Source organism: Dipteris shenzhenensis, chromosome 1 (genome assembly GCF_047967505.1).
Source record: "Dipteris shenzhenensis isolate YYH24624 ecotype China chromosome 1, Dip_SZ_1.0, whole genome shotgun sequence".
Taxonomy (NCBI): Eukaryota; Viridiplantae; Streptophyta; class Polypodiopsida; order Gleicheniales; family Dipteridaceae; genus Dipteris; species Dipteris shenzhenensis.
This window is the reverse complement of record NC_141596.1, coordinates 44719251-44736174: the sequence shown is the minus strand read 5'-3', so window position 1 is coordinate 44736174 and position 16924 is coordinate 44719251. Positions and strand designations below refer to the sequence as shown.

The window sequence follows — 16924 nt, the reverse complement described above, 5'->3', positions numbered from 1 at the left end:
ACCTTGATAATCCCTTGCAGGAGGCATGATAACACATGTACGTGTGTGCCAAACATCAATGGTGACGTCTCAAGTAATACGTTCTAATGTTTAGGCTCAATAAGGGCACTTCATAAAACCCCAGTGGTGCAGCAGAATACAAGCCCTCAATCACATATCTCGACAAGAGAGATTTTATCCATCATTCGCTAAAGGCATCTTCCTTAGGAAAGATATGAGAATGGTATTTTTTGACTACTGCCAAACTGGAGAAACAAAAAGAAGGCAAAGCAATCTTAGTTGGTATAGACTCGCCCCATTTCATAGGCTTGGTCAAAATCTTCATATAGCACATCATAAATAAATTGCGCATTTGAGCTGGCATGAGGCACACTTTAAGCATCCATACGTGGAAAGTTTTCATTCGAAGCATCAATATGTCAATGGTTAGGTTCTTGAGAAAGATCACATCGACCATATGCTTTATCAGCAGCAGCAACAACTGTGGAAGAGGATGCCGTAGCGTCACCCTTGTAGAAAAAATATCGCAAGTAGGGAAGTAGCAAGGTGATGTGTAGGGGAAAGAAAAGCCCCAAAAAGGGTACACAATAGGGATGATTTGCACGATTAGAGCAGTCGAAAAAAATTTAGGAGAAGATAACAGCAAGAAAAAGAGTAGGTAAGTGAATCGCTACTCTTAGTTAACCACACACACCTCACGAGTAATTCACAAATCCCCAATGAAACATGTGGAAAAGCACATACTAAACAAACAAGGCAGGGGTTAAAATGACTACAAGCCAATCCAAACACGAAAAAACACGAAAATGCCCAAACAAAGAACCGCAGAAAAGTTGCTCTTGTATAACAAGTCCAACAGCATCAAAAGAAACTACTGCAAGGCAAACAACAAAGCATAAAAAAGCTAGTCTAACACCATTCAAAAGAACACCGCATGACAATCCATGAAAGGGAAGAAAAGCTCATAAGAAAATTTGTAAACTGAAAAATTTAGAGGTGGAAGATAAAGGTTGCATTCTGACAGTAGGTCATTGCTAACTCCCACCTTCGTCAGCGACGACGATCAGCCTGCATCTCTTTGCGTGCTCTCTCTCTCTCTCTCTCACACATACACACACACACACACACAGAGGAAATGCAAAGCCTTATGAACGATTATCACACACACACACACACCCTTATAGTCTTTGAATGATTATCTCTCTCTTTCTTTCTTTCTCTTGTGGACTTTCTTTCTTTCTTTCTCTCTCACACACACCTCTTCCCCGCTAAACCATCATGTGACTAAAACAAGAGACTTGCACAAGTGCACATGATATAGTGGTAAGCGGTGCTTTTGAGGGAGCAAATAATCTTTTTAGTGCATTTGGGCTACTAAAAGGGAGTTTTAGCCTTAGAATTACCCAACATTAACTTTTTTAAACAATCACTTAGAGGAGAATCCAATTCTCCACTATAGCACTGCCTCCCTAAAGGTAAAGGCATTGCTAAATACACAGTTTTATGTGGTTTTGGTTGGTAGAAATCTCCTTAGCATAGGTTTAGAGGGCTTCCTCGCACCACTATTGGCAATGGGGAGTCAATTGATTGGCTAAGTTGCTATATTGCTATGTGCCACATTCTCTAACACTAGCCGCCACCACCCCTTTTTGCGCTACCACTAGATATCCCAGTCCAGCGTTGGGCTGGAATGGCGGAAAATCACCAAGCTGCCACAGAGATTTTTGCTGACACAGTCTTAGCCACTGGTAGGGGGACTTGATTTTTGCGGGCTAGTGGGGTTGGGTGAGCACCACGAGCACATGTGGGGTCTTATGACTTTTTTTTTTTGCGTTGTACAGAAGCGAGTTGACCCTGGGTCTTGAACTCAGATATACAAAACCCACAATCCACAATTAAGCCCTGCACAATTTCTACCAAACCCTAAACGCAAACCGAGCCGGTTTATATTTTTTGTGAAATCCACTTCCGTTACAGAACCCTAAACCGTCATCTTCTTCCATCTTGGCGTTCTTTGCTGGAGCTCAGGTATGTCAAGATTATCTCTGGTCTTTGCTTTTAATCCGTAAATTCCACATCTTCTGCATGTTAATTCATCTTCCATTTTGCATCCCCTTCCTGTAATTCGGTTCGGACTTTCTCAGAATTATGGCGCCTGCCCTTTCCACCAAGGACCGCGTCCACAAGGCTTTCTCCGAAATCGATACCTGTAAGAACATTCTGAACGCTTATGTCTCCGAGTGGAAAGATTTGGAGGCTTACGTCTCTGAGATCGACAAATCGCTCAAGCTGAAGTTCGAGGAATTAGCCGAAAAGGAGAAGGCGTTCGAAGAGAAGAACGATGAGTCGGCCAAAGCGTTGGAGAAAAGGGAAGAGACCATTTCGACTCGAGAGCAGGCGTCGCTAGCTCGGGTCCAGGAACAGAAAGATGCTGCCTTGGTTGCTTTGGAAGGCGAGCGCAGTAAATATCTCGAGGACAAGACCTCTGCTGCTACCATCGAGTCAGAAAATGCTACGTCTAAAGCTGAGGCTGCGAACGGAGCACCTAAAGACAAGGCAAAACCCGCAACGGGAGAGGTGAGACCAGAGATTAAATCCTTGTGCGAGAATATGGATGGCGAAGGGCTCGTGAAGTATATTGTCGATCGTCGTAAGGAGATAGGGATTCTCCGGAACGAGATGCCTCTGGCACTTCAGAGTGCCATTGATCCTTCCCGCTTGGTTTTGAAAGCCTTGGAGGGGTACCACCTCTTAGAGCTCGACCCCAGTCATGCTAAGGAGACGGGAGCCTCTGCTAACCGTCGTGCATGCATTTTGCTCTTGGAGTGCCTCGCGCAGGTGCTCGCTGATCCCGATTTGGGAGTGGATAACCCCGTGGTGCCCTCCAATATTAAGGATTCAGCTAAGGAGGTTGCTAATCTCTGGAGATCCAAGAGGGATATCCACGCAGATGCAGCGAATGACAATTCTCTGGACGCTCAGGCTTTTCTCCAGCTGCTGGCAACGTTTGGTATTGCGTCGGAGTTTAACGATGACGAACTGTTGAAACTTGTCTCTGCTGTTGCTCGTCGTAAGCAGACGCCTGCTCTCTGCCGGTCCCTTGGACTGACGGCTAAAATACCAGGTAGGTTCTCTTGTCAATTAGTCGTGGACTAAGACTCAAGCCCGGATTCGAGCGTTGTTCACGTCTGAAACACGGTATAGTGTTAAAAGACTGCAATCTCCTGATGGCTTTGATTGAGATGGGGCTACCCTCCTCTTAATTCTATCTTTAAAGCCATGTTGCTTTGTCCTCTTACGTGAAGTGGTGCCAGGTCATTTTGTATCGACCTTGGCAGACAGTATATGATTAACCTTCATACCGAAGCGAGCTCTATTGTGTTGAGGGGTGTGCGTGTTTTTTGTTATTCAAGCTAAATTTATTTGACTGATTGTTTGTGCTGTCAATTTTATCGGGGCGGAAATTGGAACGTTCTGATTAAATTTGGATGTCAGACCTTGTGGACAGCTTAAACAAGGATGGGAAACAGATCGAAGCGTTAAATTTTGCACACTTTTTCGGGATCATGGACCAAGTTCAGCCCGTGCAAATGTTGAAGGCTTATCTCAAAGAGTCCCGTAAGGGTGCCCAGTCTCTGGCAAAGAATGCAGCAAACCCAGCTGCTGCTCAGGTTTCACTCCCAGGCTCAAGTTTTGAGGGTTATATCGTTGTATTAGAAGTACTGGAACTGTAACTGGTGTAAGGAAATACCACTGCATGGTACAATTTTGTTATTTTTTCTCAATTCAGAGTCTTGCAGCTCCTAAATATTCTTTATTTCAATTGATGTTTGGAGCAGAATGAGTCCTCGATGAAGGAGCTGTCTGCCATTAAAGCGGTTTTGCGAGCTATTGAGGAGTACAATCTGGCTTCTCAGTACCCCACTGAGCCATTGCAGAGACGTGCAGGGCAGTTGGAGAAAGCAAAGGCAGACAGGAAGAAAGCGGCTACCATAGGCAAGATCCAACCTCAAACCAAGAAACGACGCTTAAGTGGAAGCCAAGGTCATGCTGCAACATCGGATCGAGGACGGTTTGGTGGGGCTGCAATCTCATCTTATGGGCTTGGTAGTCAAACCACTTACGAGAGACGACCCCAACCTAGTTATGGGTCTTTATATGGAGCTGATAGCAGAGGTCCTGGTTCACTGTCTTACCCCTATTCTGCTGATTTGGTTGGTCCATCAGTTTATTCAGCCTCTGCTTATTCTAATCCATCTGCTTCATATGGTAGCTACCAGTATGGAGATGAGCTCCTCAGTTCCTCTGCCTATGCACCATCGTATTTTCACTAAGTTTGGAGCACAACCTTTTGTGGTAGGTGAACACGGATGTAAATTTCCTCAGGCTACAGTAGTCAAGTATTAACTACCTGCCATCTGAATCGTTTAAAACAGAATTTAAGGAAATGTCGGTTTAGAATATGGAAGCTTATTTTTGGGTTGCCAAAAGCAATGTTATGATGTTCTAAATTTCTTCAGGCTACAGCAATCATAATTTTGTCAAGCAGCCTTGATTAATGCTTCCATTGGTAGGAGGGAGGCTTTTAACAGGGAACATATGGGGCTTGATAAAAAGGATCTTGTGTTTGGTTGCTTTTCTCGTAAACTGCTTTTAAGTACTTGTAGATATGGTTAGGCTGTATATGTCTTTTAACGATTTAATCTCCTTTTCATCATATTTTGTGAATGAATAGACATTAATATGATAATGTGTGGGGCTTGTTGTTGACTGAGGGGGAGAGCTTGTATGAGTTCATTTACTTCAAATCTTGTATGAGCTCTTTAATGCAGTATATATGGATGTTATGGTGCTTGCATACCCAACAAAGCACAATGATGGTAGTGTGAAATGTAAGTTATCACATTCAATTTTGGAATGTTCTTGATTTTGATTGGCATTCTTATTGTTGGTTACTATCAAACTCTCCCTTTCCCATTAATTTTCTTTGCATTAATCATCCTGATTTTGAGTGATTTCTCTTCTCCATTCTTGGTGTCATTGCGTGTAATCTCCCCTTATCAATTGTTATCTTTATATCAATATCTTTCAAAGTGTAATGTCCCCTTCTCAATTGTTATCTTCATATCAATATCTTTCAAAGATAGGCCTTTCTTGTTACATACACATTTAGGAGGCTACAATAGCAACCTTCTCCTTCCTTCTTATGATAGACCTTGAGAGAGAACTTCAAGGGAGTCACGTTATGCATTATTGCGAAGCTATTAAAATATGCATCTCTCCATGTTGGAACGAACTTTTGCAAATTCATTTATAAGAAAGACATTTTAGTTTGGTGGAATTAGTGGGATCCCCACCTTGTTCTAAGTAGACATTACCCTATGCTTGATGAATTGCTTCAAAAAAGTATTGACTTTCATGCTTGAAGTAGACTGTGAATGACATTCTTCTAAAGAGAAGAAGATATTGTTGTTGAGCCAAATTTTGGAAAATTTTGAGTGGTAATTGTTTTTCCAATGGCCTTCTCAAATTTTTAGTATTCTTGCCATGATATTAAGAAATGAACAAGTGAGTACAAGTATTTGTGAGCACTACCTTCAATTGGTTCTCTCAAAGGAAAATAATTATCAAGATGAATGAATGATTAATTTGCAACACTTGTGATGGAAGCCTGTGTATAGGAAAGTTCTAATGATTTGCAAACTCCGTTAGAGAGAGAGAGAGACAGAGAGTTCTTAAAAAAAGAAAGTGTGTGTGAGTGAGAGAGAGAGAACCAAAATAGAAGGGGGCCACGTGGCAAAAAATGGTGTGGGACACTTTTTAAAGAAAAATGTGACGATAGCGTTGCTTGGAAGGTAGTGCTAATAAATAGATTTAGTTGTTTCCATTGAGTATGTCTCGTAAAGTTTCATACGATTCAGAGCATTAGGTTCATAAATGAGACCAAGGTGTGTTTGAAACTATTATTATACTACACTTCAATGGGAAAAAACTAAAATTTGTTATCCCATGAGTATTTTGTGTTATTGCAAAAAAATGCAAAAAAAATTAGTTTTCAGCCCTATAAAACACCTATAACCATTATATTTTAAGATTATTCTATTTTAATAACATTGTCAATAAATAAATAGAACAAAGTTTTTAAGTTAAAATGAAATTTTGATTGGATAAAGATATTATAATCATTTTTTGACAAGTAGAAAATGCAATACAGACTCAACTATTGGTTGGACGCAAATATGCGTGGTAAAAGTTTGAAAAGGGCAACTAATTCAATTGTTGAGTTGATCTACCAAGAACTTGACTTAGAGTTGATCTACCAAGAACTTGACTTGGAGCTGAAGAAATAGTAGTAAGTACTTGGCCAAGCTTACAGTTTTTGGTCAAAGAGTTCTCTCTAACCACTTCATCGACGTGCTCTCATTGACTACAAGCATTTAATTGATTAGCTAATATATTTAACTCACTAGCATAAGTAACTTACCTAGCTTTCTAACTCTGGCATAAGATTCATGGTTCAAGGTTTCACTTGGTTCATGTAATCATTGATTAACCATATGCTTGGTTACATATGATGAAGTTATGCTTTGGTAACTAGCTCGTATACCCATGGTACTGGCACACATAACATAATTATATGATCACAAAAAAGAAAATCAATCTACAACTTGGCACATAAAGAGCCTTATCTTACAAAGCTACATCATGTTTTCTAAACACATTTTTGTTGATAAGGCTCTTAACAAATAAGCATCTTTTAACTTTAAAAAGCCTCCTTGTTAAAGAGTTTAGATGTAAAAATTTATGAACATTTGAATATCATTTTTTGTGTGATAAAAACATCTAGCTATCAAAAAGGGGGGAAAATGTATGCTTACATGTTCCACAGTATTTATGTAGCTATTACAACTAAAAATTACCATGGTTTTAATAAAAAATTAGTTGAGGAATTGAAAAGACTAACAGTTTTAAATGTTTTAGCAAAATTAAATGAAATCAAAGGGATGGAAAGAGCCAATACACACCATACTTTATAAATAAGACACTTATGAAAAAATATTTGAAGGGAGCACTACAACATTCTCCTTTCAATGCTACTCCCTCTTATAAGAGTGCAAGTTGCAATGAGATTAGCAATTATTATTCCCTTGTTATATCTCTAAATGTAATTATTGCACATGTACCACATTTGTGACATGTAAAAGTCTATTTATGTCTAGCATTTGTGAGACATGGTGCCATTACTAAGGAGGTGCTTGTAATGTGGGAGACTTTTGTAATATAGAAACAACTAACAAATTGAAATCTAATAGGTTATATAGCTTTGTACTTGTAACTATGGAGATTTGTTCTTCCAATTCCATCAAAATGTTTGAGATAGTATATCTCCCTTGATTCTCTTCTTCTCTTTAATATTTCAATGTGATCTAGCATGCACATCAATCCATATCCCTACAAAATATTGAAAAAAATAGTTGTATGAAAGAGTGAATGTTGGGAGGTCAATGAATGTAAAGTTGAGGCATCCAAGCTATGCAAATGGAAGGGCAATGATGTCAAAGAATGTAAGATCGTGCTAAACCTAGTGCAATTAGATGAGCATAAGAACTACGGAGGCTCAAAGCATAGAAGAAACTTCATGAAAGAGATGATGAGAAACTATGAATCAATCTATTGCAAATCTATATCATCAACAATACATAATAGGCTTCTTATGTAAAGAGAGCCCTTAGAATAGTCAACACCTGTGGGATCCTCTGATCCACATCTCTCCTTGTGGATGTCCTCAATCCACATCCTCACATCACGTAGTCCACATCCTAGGGTGGCTACTTTAATACATTCCTATACCATACCTTAGCCTCTAATATGTGCACATGGCACCATATCTCAACACCTCCCCTTGATGCCATGATCCATTGGCTACTGCAAAGTGGTCAGATGTGAGTTACAAGATCAAATCCTCCCCTGGTCTCAAGTGGTCAAGCTTGATTTACAAACATGCGAGCTAAAGGCGGCAAGGTTTTTGCTTCTCAATACATGTTGTTTCTTGTCATTCTGCTCATGGCTTGATGATGACTCCACGTAGTTGACCTGCTAGTTCTTCAATATGCAATCTTCTTCCTTTTGTCCCAGATTCTTGCAATGGTGACACTTTGGTTTGTTCTTCAGTCTCGAGTCACTTTGATAGTGATCCATCCTTCCGCAATGGTAACACTTCGTTGATGTTTTACTGAACAATGCTTGTTCTTAATTATTGATGTTGCATGTTTGATGTAGATGTTGATGTCGATGCCTTCAACTCTCTTTCTTTTTCAAGAAGAGAGGATACATATTCCTCAAACTTTGGATCTGGGAGATTCTTTAAAGTGGTTGTCAGTGCGTTGTACTCTGTAGGCATGCTTTTAAGGAGGATTGCAAGTGCATCTTTTTCCCATACTTTTGCATTTATGCCTCTAGTTGGCTCATAATGCTTTTGATTTTGTTGACAAATTGTGCCATGGATTCATTGAAGCTCACGTGCAAACCATAGAATTCAGTCTTATGATGAATTATGTTTGGACCCAAGTGCAAGCCAATGAGTGATAGTGCTGCTTTGTCTTTTTCCTTCCAGGCATCATTTTGTACAGTGGGTATATCTTCTTTTATAGTCTTCCAAAGCTTTTGATGCATTAAGAGATAACTCATTTGTGTAGACCAGGTGGGAAATCCTTCCCCAGTGAATTTCTCAACAATTGGGGTGCATATTGCCATTGCAAAGGTCTTACCAGTTAAAAAAACTTTCAAATCTAGTAGTGCTAATTGCTAACAATGATTCTGACTTAACAGAGCGTAGAGCTCGAAAAATCGATTATTTTTCCTTTTTGGAGCGCATGCAAATTCTTTATGGATTGAAAGTTACGGCTTGTCGAAGTTTTTGTGAAAAAGAGGGGCAATTGATGATGTGGCACAGGGGTTCATATGGTGCATTCCAAACTGTGCTTAGTAAGGGCCTCTGTGCACTATGCATTTAACTAACCCCATAACCTAACCATGGCCAATGTGGTTGACTTCACGACCAACAGAGCTCATGTACCCGAGGCAACCCAATAGTTTCGCAGCAAAACTGCTTATACCAACTGGATGATCCCAAGCCTCCATGCTTGTGCCATGCCATGAAGCTATTGCAGTGAAGCTTGGAGGACAAAACCCATTTGAAGAAGTGCTAGGCGCTCGTAGATGCGCTAGCGTTGTAGGTCGTTGGCCGTGGGTGGTGAAGCAGGTGTTGTCGTTGAGCACAAAGCCAGGTTGTCTGGGCTCGGGCTTGGCCGATGTGCTAGGTCACTGCCCACGCTGAATTGCTCCAAAGGTAGAGCCCATCACACTGGAGCATCTGTGGAGTTGAGTTTCAACGAAGCAGCCAAGAGAAGATTAACGTATGCGTCCCTTAACTTAGCCAATAGAGCAAAAGGAGAGATCCATCAAAATTGAAGCTTCGGGAGGTGCTTGATCTTCAGTGTCCTAGGTTTTCCCAATTTCACGATTCTCACATGTCGCCTCCTTGAATTCTGGCTCCGCAACCTTCTATTGCAATCGGAATAGGAATGCAGAAGGCTGTTGAAGCATTCAACCCACATGTAGTCAATGACAAACTTTTCTAGAGGACAGAAGGTTATGCCGTGTTCAAGGCAACCTTTCTCAATTAGAGAAGAACTCTAAGATTTCTCTCACACTAACTAAAATATATGGAAGAAATGATTGAAATTTCTTTCTCAAATGCATAGAAATGGATGGACTCTATTCTCTCTCTACAATATAGAAACATTCCGAAACAAATCTAGGCTTAGCTAAACTAGCTCTGATACCATGTCAAAGAATGTAAGATCATGCTAAACCTAGTGCAACTAGATGAGCATAAGAACTATGGAGGCTCAAAGCATAGAAGAAACTTCATGAAAGAGATGATGAGAAACTACGAATCAATCTATTGCAAATCTATATCATCAACAATACATAATAGGCTTCTTATATAGAGAGAGCCCTTTGAATAGTCAACACCTATGGGATCCTCTGATCCACATCTCTCCTTGTGGATGTCCTCAATCCACATCCTCACATCATGTAGTCCACATCCTAGGGTGGCTACTTTAATACATTCCTTAACCATACCTTAGCCTCTAATATGTGCACATGGCACCATATCTCACCAAACGACGCTCCTTACAAATGAAGAAATTAAGGAAAGTTATCATACAATTTGTTAGGTTAAAGGAGATTTTATAACCATTTGTTTAAAGACAATTGTGAGGACATAGGGAAATGCAAGATGGAAGCTAACCCTGACGTATAGGGGGCCAAGGGTGGCCTTTCCTACAAGATGGAAGCTAACCATGACGTATAGGGGGCCAAGGGAGACCTTTCCTGCAAGGAAAGTGCCCAGTCAATGATGAGCGACCGACAACCGCAAGCCATTGGCCGGGCACTTTATGACTCGGAAATGGGCCACCACGAGCCATTCCCCCACGTGAAAGGTCCTGGGGAGGCGATTGGAATTTTAAAAAATGTGTTGTGAGAGTTTGGGAGGTACTTGTTGTGGACTAGGTCATGGAATTACCGTATTCCTATTCTGAAAATGGCTTGATTCAACTGTAGAGATTTGATCTCAGCTAACGTGGGACTTTTACGGGAGACAACATTGGTCTTCGGTCCTACGCTAGCATAGTTGTTGTTCTCTCGGGAAAAAAAAGAAGAATCACCAGACGCTTTCAAAGCTCAATATGCTGCTAGCAGCTTTTGCATTCCTTGTACTCATATGCCCTACATAGCTTCTCAAAGCAAGGACAAGTACAATCCACCTCCAACTTGGACACCATTATCTGCCTCTGCTTGTCGGATGCTCATGCCATGTAGGCTGGTTTGTAAGAGCCAACTTGCTCACAATGTCAATTTTTTGTTGTTGTCCTTGTATGGAATTGGATTACGTGAGACATTAATTACATTGGTACCCTGCAGGCGCTTAGGCTATCTGTGATGCGACAGTTTGAGACGAACACTTGGAGGGAGACCCTGCCACCTGGAGTCTATGGTTTGTCACTCAGGTTGTGAAGGAACTATGGATTCTCTTGCGAAACCTTTGCTTGTCTAGTGCTGTCAAAATAGCTTGCTAGATTGTTGACAAGTCTACACTACTTAGAAAGACAGTGACATGACAGTCAATGATCTGCCATCTCCAAAGCTCAAAGCGACAACAATATAACAGAGTGAAGATGGAATGATCTGAGCACCCATTTCTTTCTGCATCGAGTGCTCATTTGTTCTAGCCTTGCATTACTATGGGTCGTCGGCTAATTGTGTGGCATGTGGTGTTTCACAAGCGAGTTCCATACTAAAGTGGAATAGTAGTAGAGGATCTCCATCTCTCTTGGGCGAGCTCCAAAATGATCCTTGAATTTGGCTTTCCTTTCCTCAATCATCCTTTCGTTGCATTTGCTCAGATCTAGCATTTAGAGCTGGTTTATGTCAAAGAGGTGAAAATAGTGTTGTGTTTCCATGAGCTATATCATGCATTGCATGATATTTCTCGCCTTGATTTCTTGCAACAACTAGAAGAGCGAAAAAAAAAGTTAAAGACCTATAACAACATTTAACCAAGGTCTAAACTAACAATTAGAACACCTGAAACTAATGTTAAAGAAGTCACCTTGAACTATTTTCCAATATCTATACAAATTAGCAAACTAGTAATCACACCATCCCATGGGACCCTTTGCACGGCCAAAATTATTTGGAAAGAACTCCTCCTCTAAAACAGATTAAATTAACATGATAATAAAAAATACATAAGACACACAAAAAGTAAAAGAAATTGTCAAACCTCATAACCAAATCATCTCGTCAAACCAGAGACCTATGCAAGTGGTATAGACAACATTCATAAACTCCACACAAACACAAGCAACAGGTTGGGGGTATATCCAACCTGTTGCACAAATCAAGAAAATTCCTTGATATTTATAATAGGTTGAGTGCACCATTAACCTATTCGACTTGCAACAGTTTGGAGGATATATCAAACCTATTGCACAAATTGACAAAAATCATAAAATTTTGATTGTATTTAAGGGTTAGGGTTTAGGGTTTAGTATTTAGGGTTAAGGATTTAGGGCTTAGGATTTAAGATTTAGTGTTTAGGGTTTCGTGTTTATGATTATGTTTTTAGGGTTTAGGGTTTAGGATTTAGGATTTAGGGTTTAGGGTTAAAAATCTAGGGTTTAGGGTTTAGCATTTAGGGTTTATGATTATTGTTTTAGGGTTAAGGATTTAGGTTTTAGGGTTTAGTATATAAGATCAAGAGCTTAGAGTCTAGAATCTAGGGTAGAGTGATAGGTAGAGAGAGAATATAGTAACTAGCTTTAGTTATAACTAACTACTTTTGATTAGTTTAGGTTAGCTAACCTCTCTACCACAAAAAAAAAGGAAAAAAAAGGGAACAAATCATAGGTAGTTAGGAAAATTAGTTTAGGTGAGGCTAACCAATACTCCCCCCCTCTTCCCCCCCCCCTCCCCCCCCCAAAAAAAAAGGCCCTCTATTAAAAAAGTGGCCATTTTTGCTCCATCTTCAAGGGTTCATATCTTGGCCGTTTGTAGGCCAAATCGCATCCAGTTTGAACCCATTGGAGATAAGGAGCTTGGTGAACCTACGACTCATCTTCTTAGCTACAAGCACCGTAGATTCGCAGAGCTCCACCATCTGGAAGAACTTTGTTTTATATAGCCCAGTATAAGGTTCCATTTATTCCCAGAGTGTATTAATAAGCAGGGGTGCTCGACAATAGTCCCAGAAAGCCACTCATACTTTGCAAGCTTTCTGCCTACACCAACACAACTATTCTACAGGCCATCAATGACACAATATCTATCGGAAAAGAGCAGTGACATTCACTATAGTGGATGCTTTGCAGTAAACTATAGTAAAAGGAGTATTCTATTCTATTGGGAAGCTGAAATCCAAATCTATAGAGGAGGACTATAGCTTTGTTTCCTACGATTTCTTCCGTGAATGTGCATACTAGATAGCACTAAAGCCCATCTAGTGTGAAGAGCTACCAAATAGCGCATAGCACATGTAGCTGGCCTACGAGCCAAACGTCCTTGTGATTAGTCTCAATGAAGCTTTTGTGATGCAAAACTGCATAGTAGTGGGTTTGTAGTCTAATCTAGGAATGAACGAAAGTCCAGAACAGGCACAAACGCTTCAAAAAGTCGTGGGTTGGCAGATCTCCTAAGTTTTTTGTGTGCACTTACTTACTATCATCAAGATCTTGTGAGAGCCCTTACCTAGTTAAGGTCCAACTCCCCAAAGTCTGCCACCATCCCAAGAGCGTTTCTAATGTAGGTTCGAGTTGGATAGTGGACTGGCAAAAGTCAAAGAGTGTGCTATCTCCTACGTCTTCCATCCTAGAGCTCTTTTCACGATCTCTGGAGGTAAGTGGTCAGACGGTCATAGACCATGGGATGAGAAGGAGTTCAAGGTGGTCGAGTTATGGGGAGGCGGTTGGAGGCAAGCATAAGGTAGTAGAACAATTACCAAGGTTGAAATGGAGGGGAAGATGTACTTCCCAAGGTAATCAATTCTCCAATAGATTACATTGGGAAAAACTGTAATTTCCCTGCAAATCATTAAGCTATTGGAGAGTGAGCTATCCCCGTATCGATTTTTGTTCCACTTAGCTTTTCAGTTAATTGGGTAATAGTGGATGTAATTTCACTATTCATTCTTTGTACTCATGGATGTTCTTGTCCATTAAGATCTCAAAAGATGTGCAGCCAGCCATGGTCATTAAATTATCACTCTCACCACCACTCTCCTTTATACCCTTCTATGTATTCCATACTACACGTTATGTCAATGGACAGTCCATTCCTCAATGCTGGCCAGCCTATCATCTCTATAAGAAATAAATATCTAGTAGGGTCTCATTATCTAGAGGTTACTCCAGTGGACCTGGATTTTAGCACTTACCCATGGAAGTTCAATGGGTACTCAAATATTTCCTGAGGGACTTCAATACGATTACATGTTTTCATGGTCTATCAATACTTTGAATAGTTTAAAGTATAGAAGGGTTCCCATGATCATGGGCATGCATAGTTGGTCAACAAATAATCTGAGGGGTATAATATAATATGTCTAATCCCACTAGCGGGCATAAGAAATCAATAGGTATTTCTTTCAATGACATGGGATCAAAGCCAATAATGTTTGCATGGGTTATCCAAATATCGATAACTTCAAAATCACAAACCTCATGAAGGGGATGTGATGTGTGTGTGTGTGTGTGTGTGTGTGTGTGTGTGTGTGTGTGTGTGTGTGTGTGTGTGTGTGTGTGTGTGTGTGTGTGAGAGAGAGAGAGAGAGAGAGAGAGAGAGAGAGAGAGAGAGAGAATGATATGACATGGTTGTAGTAAAGTCCTCTTGATACCCTTTAGGATCTATGGGACTAATGATCACTATCAACAAGTAGTGATCTTTCAGATCCGATGAAAGAAAATGTAGACTTGTTATGTAGTTTATACTTCATGAGCTAGATTGTGTGCTAGTCCAAGTATCTTGTTGCATTGTTCCGAAGCTCCTTTTAGATAACTTTCTTTTTTTTGTAGCTGGCCGTTGTAACAAGTTTTTCAGATTGTCTTTGTTGTTCTTTGATGTGTGCATAGGCTCGACATCTTAGGAGTACATGCTGCTCATTTTAGGGCTTGCCCAACTTCCCTAATCCACCTCTAGATCATGTGAGTTGGTTCTCATTTTGATGCCTTTATATCTTTCCCAAGGGTATTTCTACACCCTATAACTATCCATTGGATTATTTCATGTCTATAGAATTGCATTTTTGCCCCTAACTCTTGCCATAATTTTCTAAGTTGCTAACTCCCTCATCTCACATGCATCCTCCAATATATCAGTAGCTTTCATCCCATCTTGGTGCCATGAAACCAAAACATGCCCAAACCTATCCTCCAAAAGCACAACACAATGTGCTATTTTAATCTCATGATAGCAACTCACAAGGTTGAAAACCATAAACTCCATCACACAAGAGGTACTAGCTACTATGACATCCCCTATGAGGTTATCAGCACCCAGAAATGGGTGTAGACCATAGTATAAACATATGCTCTCACACATACACATCCACACACTCACACATACTTGAGCATCCATTTATACAAAGGTCTTCGTATTGAGTTTCTATCAACACTCTAAAGGTGAAGGGAAGACTCAGCCATGCCAAAGGCTAGCACTAAAAGACAAGGCTAATAAAAAAGTAGTCCACCTCCTCTTCATTCAGCCTACTACTGCGTGTGAAGACCATATGATTTCATTTAAGTCTCTCCCAAACTAGCATCTTTAAAAAAAATACTCATACAATCTAGCTCATAGGGCACCATACCACTTAACGTAGAAAGAATTTATTGCATATTTTCAAAAAGGTCAACATGGATGAAAACATCATAAGCTAAAATTTACATGTCTACTTATATGGTGAGACCATGTATCTAAATTAATTCAAGAACATATATGCATGCATGTGTGTGCGTACGTGCATGTGCATGTGTGTGCACACATCTTAGGTGTATGTTTTAACCTATCCAAAACTACCCTACTAGTGCTAAGAATTCCAACACCATTCCAGTCCAACATAATCCATTTTTCAACCCATTTTTTGTGATAAGTGGTGGATCAAAGTCCAATTGCAAGCACGACCAAGCTAAGTATTTCAGTGATAAAAGTATATTGCATTATCAATACCTCAATGAATAAATGCAACAAAATATTACATTGATGCTTATAAATCTCAAGTAGAGAGGTTACCTCTATCAATTTTTATTGAAAAATTACCATAATTTCTTTAACAATCATGGTTGCAACTATCCCATTACATCCTTGCCTTGGGATTACCAAAATTATTGAAAAATAGTAACAAGAAAGGGCAGTTCTTTATACCAAACAGTAGAGTACATATCCCCATAATAGTGATTGAAACAATTGCCTAAGGCACAATAGAACATTAAATTCATAATAAAAGATGCTCCCAAGTTACTGTTCTTGCATAGAGCTCCTAATTTATTTATCAAAGACTACAACAAAAAAGTATCATCCAAGAGTCCATTACAATGTGCCAAACACTGTAATGGCTTAGTAGTCCTCCTACTAGGGACTAATTCCATCCAATGTCAAGACAAATTCTAAATAGCTTGCAAGTAGAATGTATTGTGGCACCTAGATCCAACCATAGCATCTAAAGGAGGTATCATGCGAACCTTGTAGAAAAGTACACCAATTCACCTGCCACCATCGATCTCAAACAACCAAAGTTAGCTTGCAATGGGAAGACAAGGTTCTCAACTGGTGTATAGTTGTTATCCATGTCATCCTACAAAGACTTTGTACAATCCAGTCCAAGAGCATTATGTTGGATTTTGTAAAGAAGATCAAAATTGTGTGAAACAATAATAGAACCTAAATGGCAAGTCTTAGTAGAGTTGCCTATGCTTTAATCTTGCATTTAGTTGTCCAACATTCTAGACCTTGTATTTTAGACATTACAAGTCACCACTTGCCTAGTGGGGATTGGGCCATTTCCTAATGAAATATTATAGCTTTTAAAAAATACCATTTCCCCTGAAAAAATAAACTCAACCCTATATCTTTTCCCCACACCTGGCTCAACAAATTCATATTGTATATGTCCACACTTATTGTTTAAAAAACACCAAATTGAATACACAATTCTAAAATAATGAGGTGCCTGTATCCTTAGTAGTTGGAGTGTCATTAACAGTGCCTCCTAGGGGATCTCTTGGGTGTCAGAAGGTTTTCTTTTCCTGGACTATTTTTCAAGCATTAATATGTTCTAAGGAAAAAGAAAGATCAAGCCCTCAAT

At 39.8% G+C, this 16924-nt stretch overlaps 1 protein-coding gene across 1 annotated transcript; it reads left to right on the top strand.

Annotated features, from left to right (window-relative positions):
• The first annotated feature begins 1927 nt into the window (after positions 1-1927).
• On the top strand, positions 1928-4463 carry LOC147905907 (FRIGIDA-like protein 3). Its single transcript, XM_087375376.1, has 4 exons — positions 1928-2028; positions 2145-3124; positions 3496-3671; positions 3840-4463. Exons 2-4 carry the CDS (start codon positions 2149-2151, stop codon positions 4332-4334), a joined length of 1647 nt encoding a protein of 548 aa, XP_087231502.1. The 5' UTR covers positions 1928-2028; positions 2145-2148; the 3' UTR covers positions 4335-4463.
• The last annotated feature ends 12461 nt before the right edge of the window (positions 4464-16924 follow it).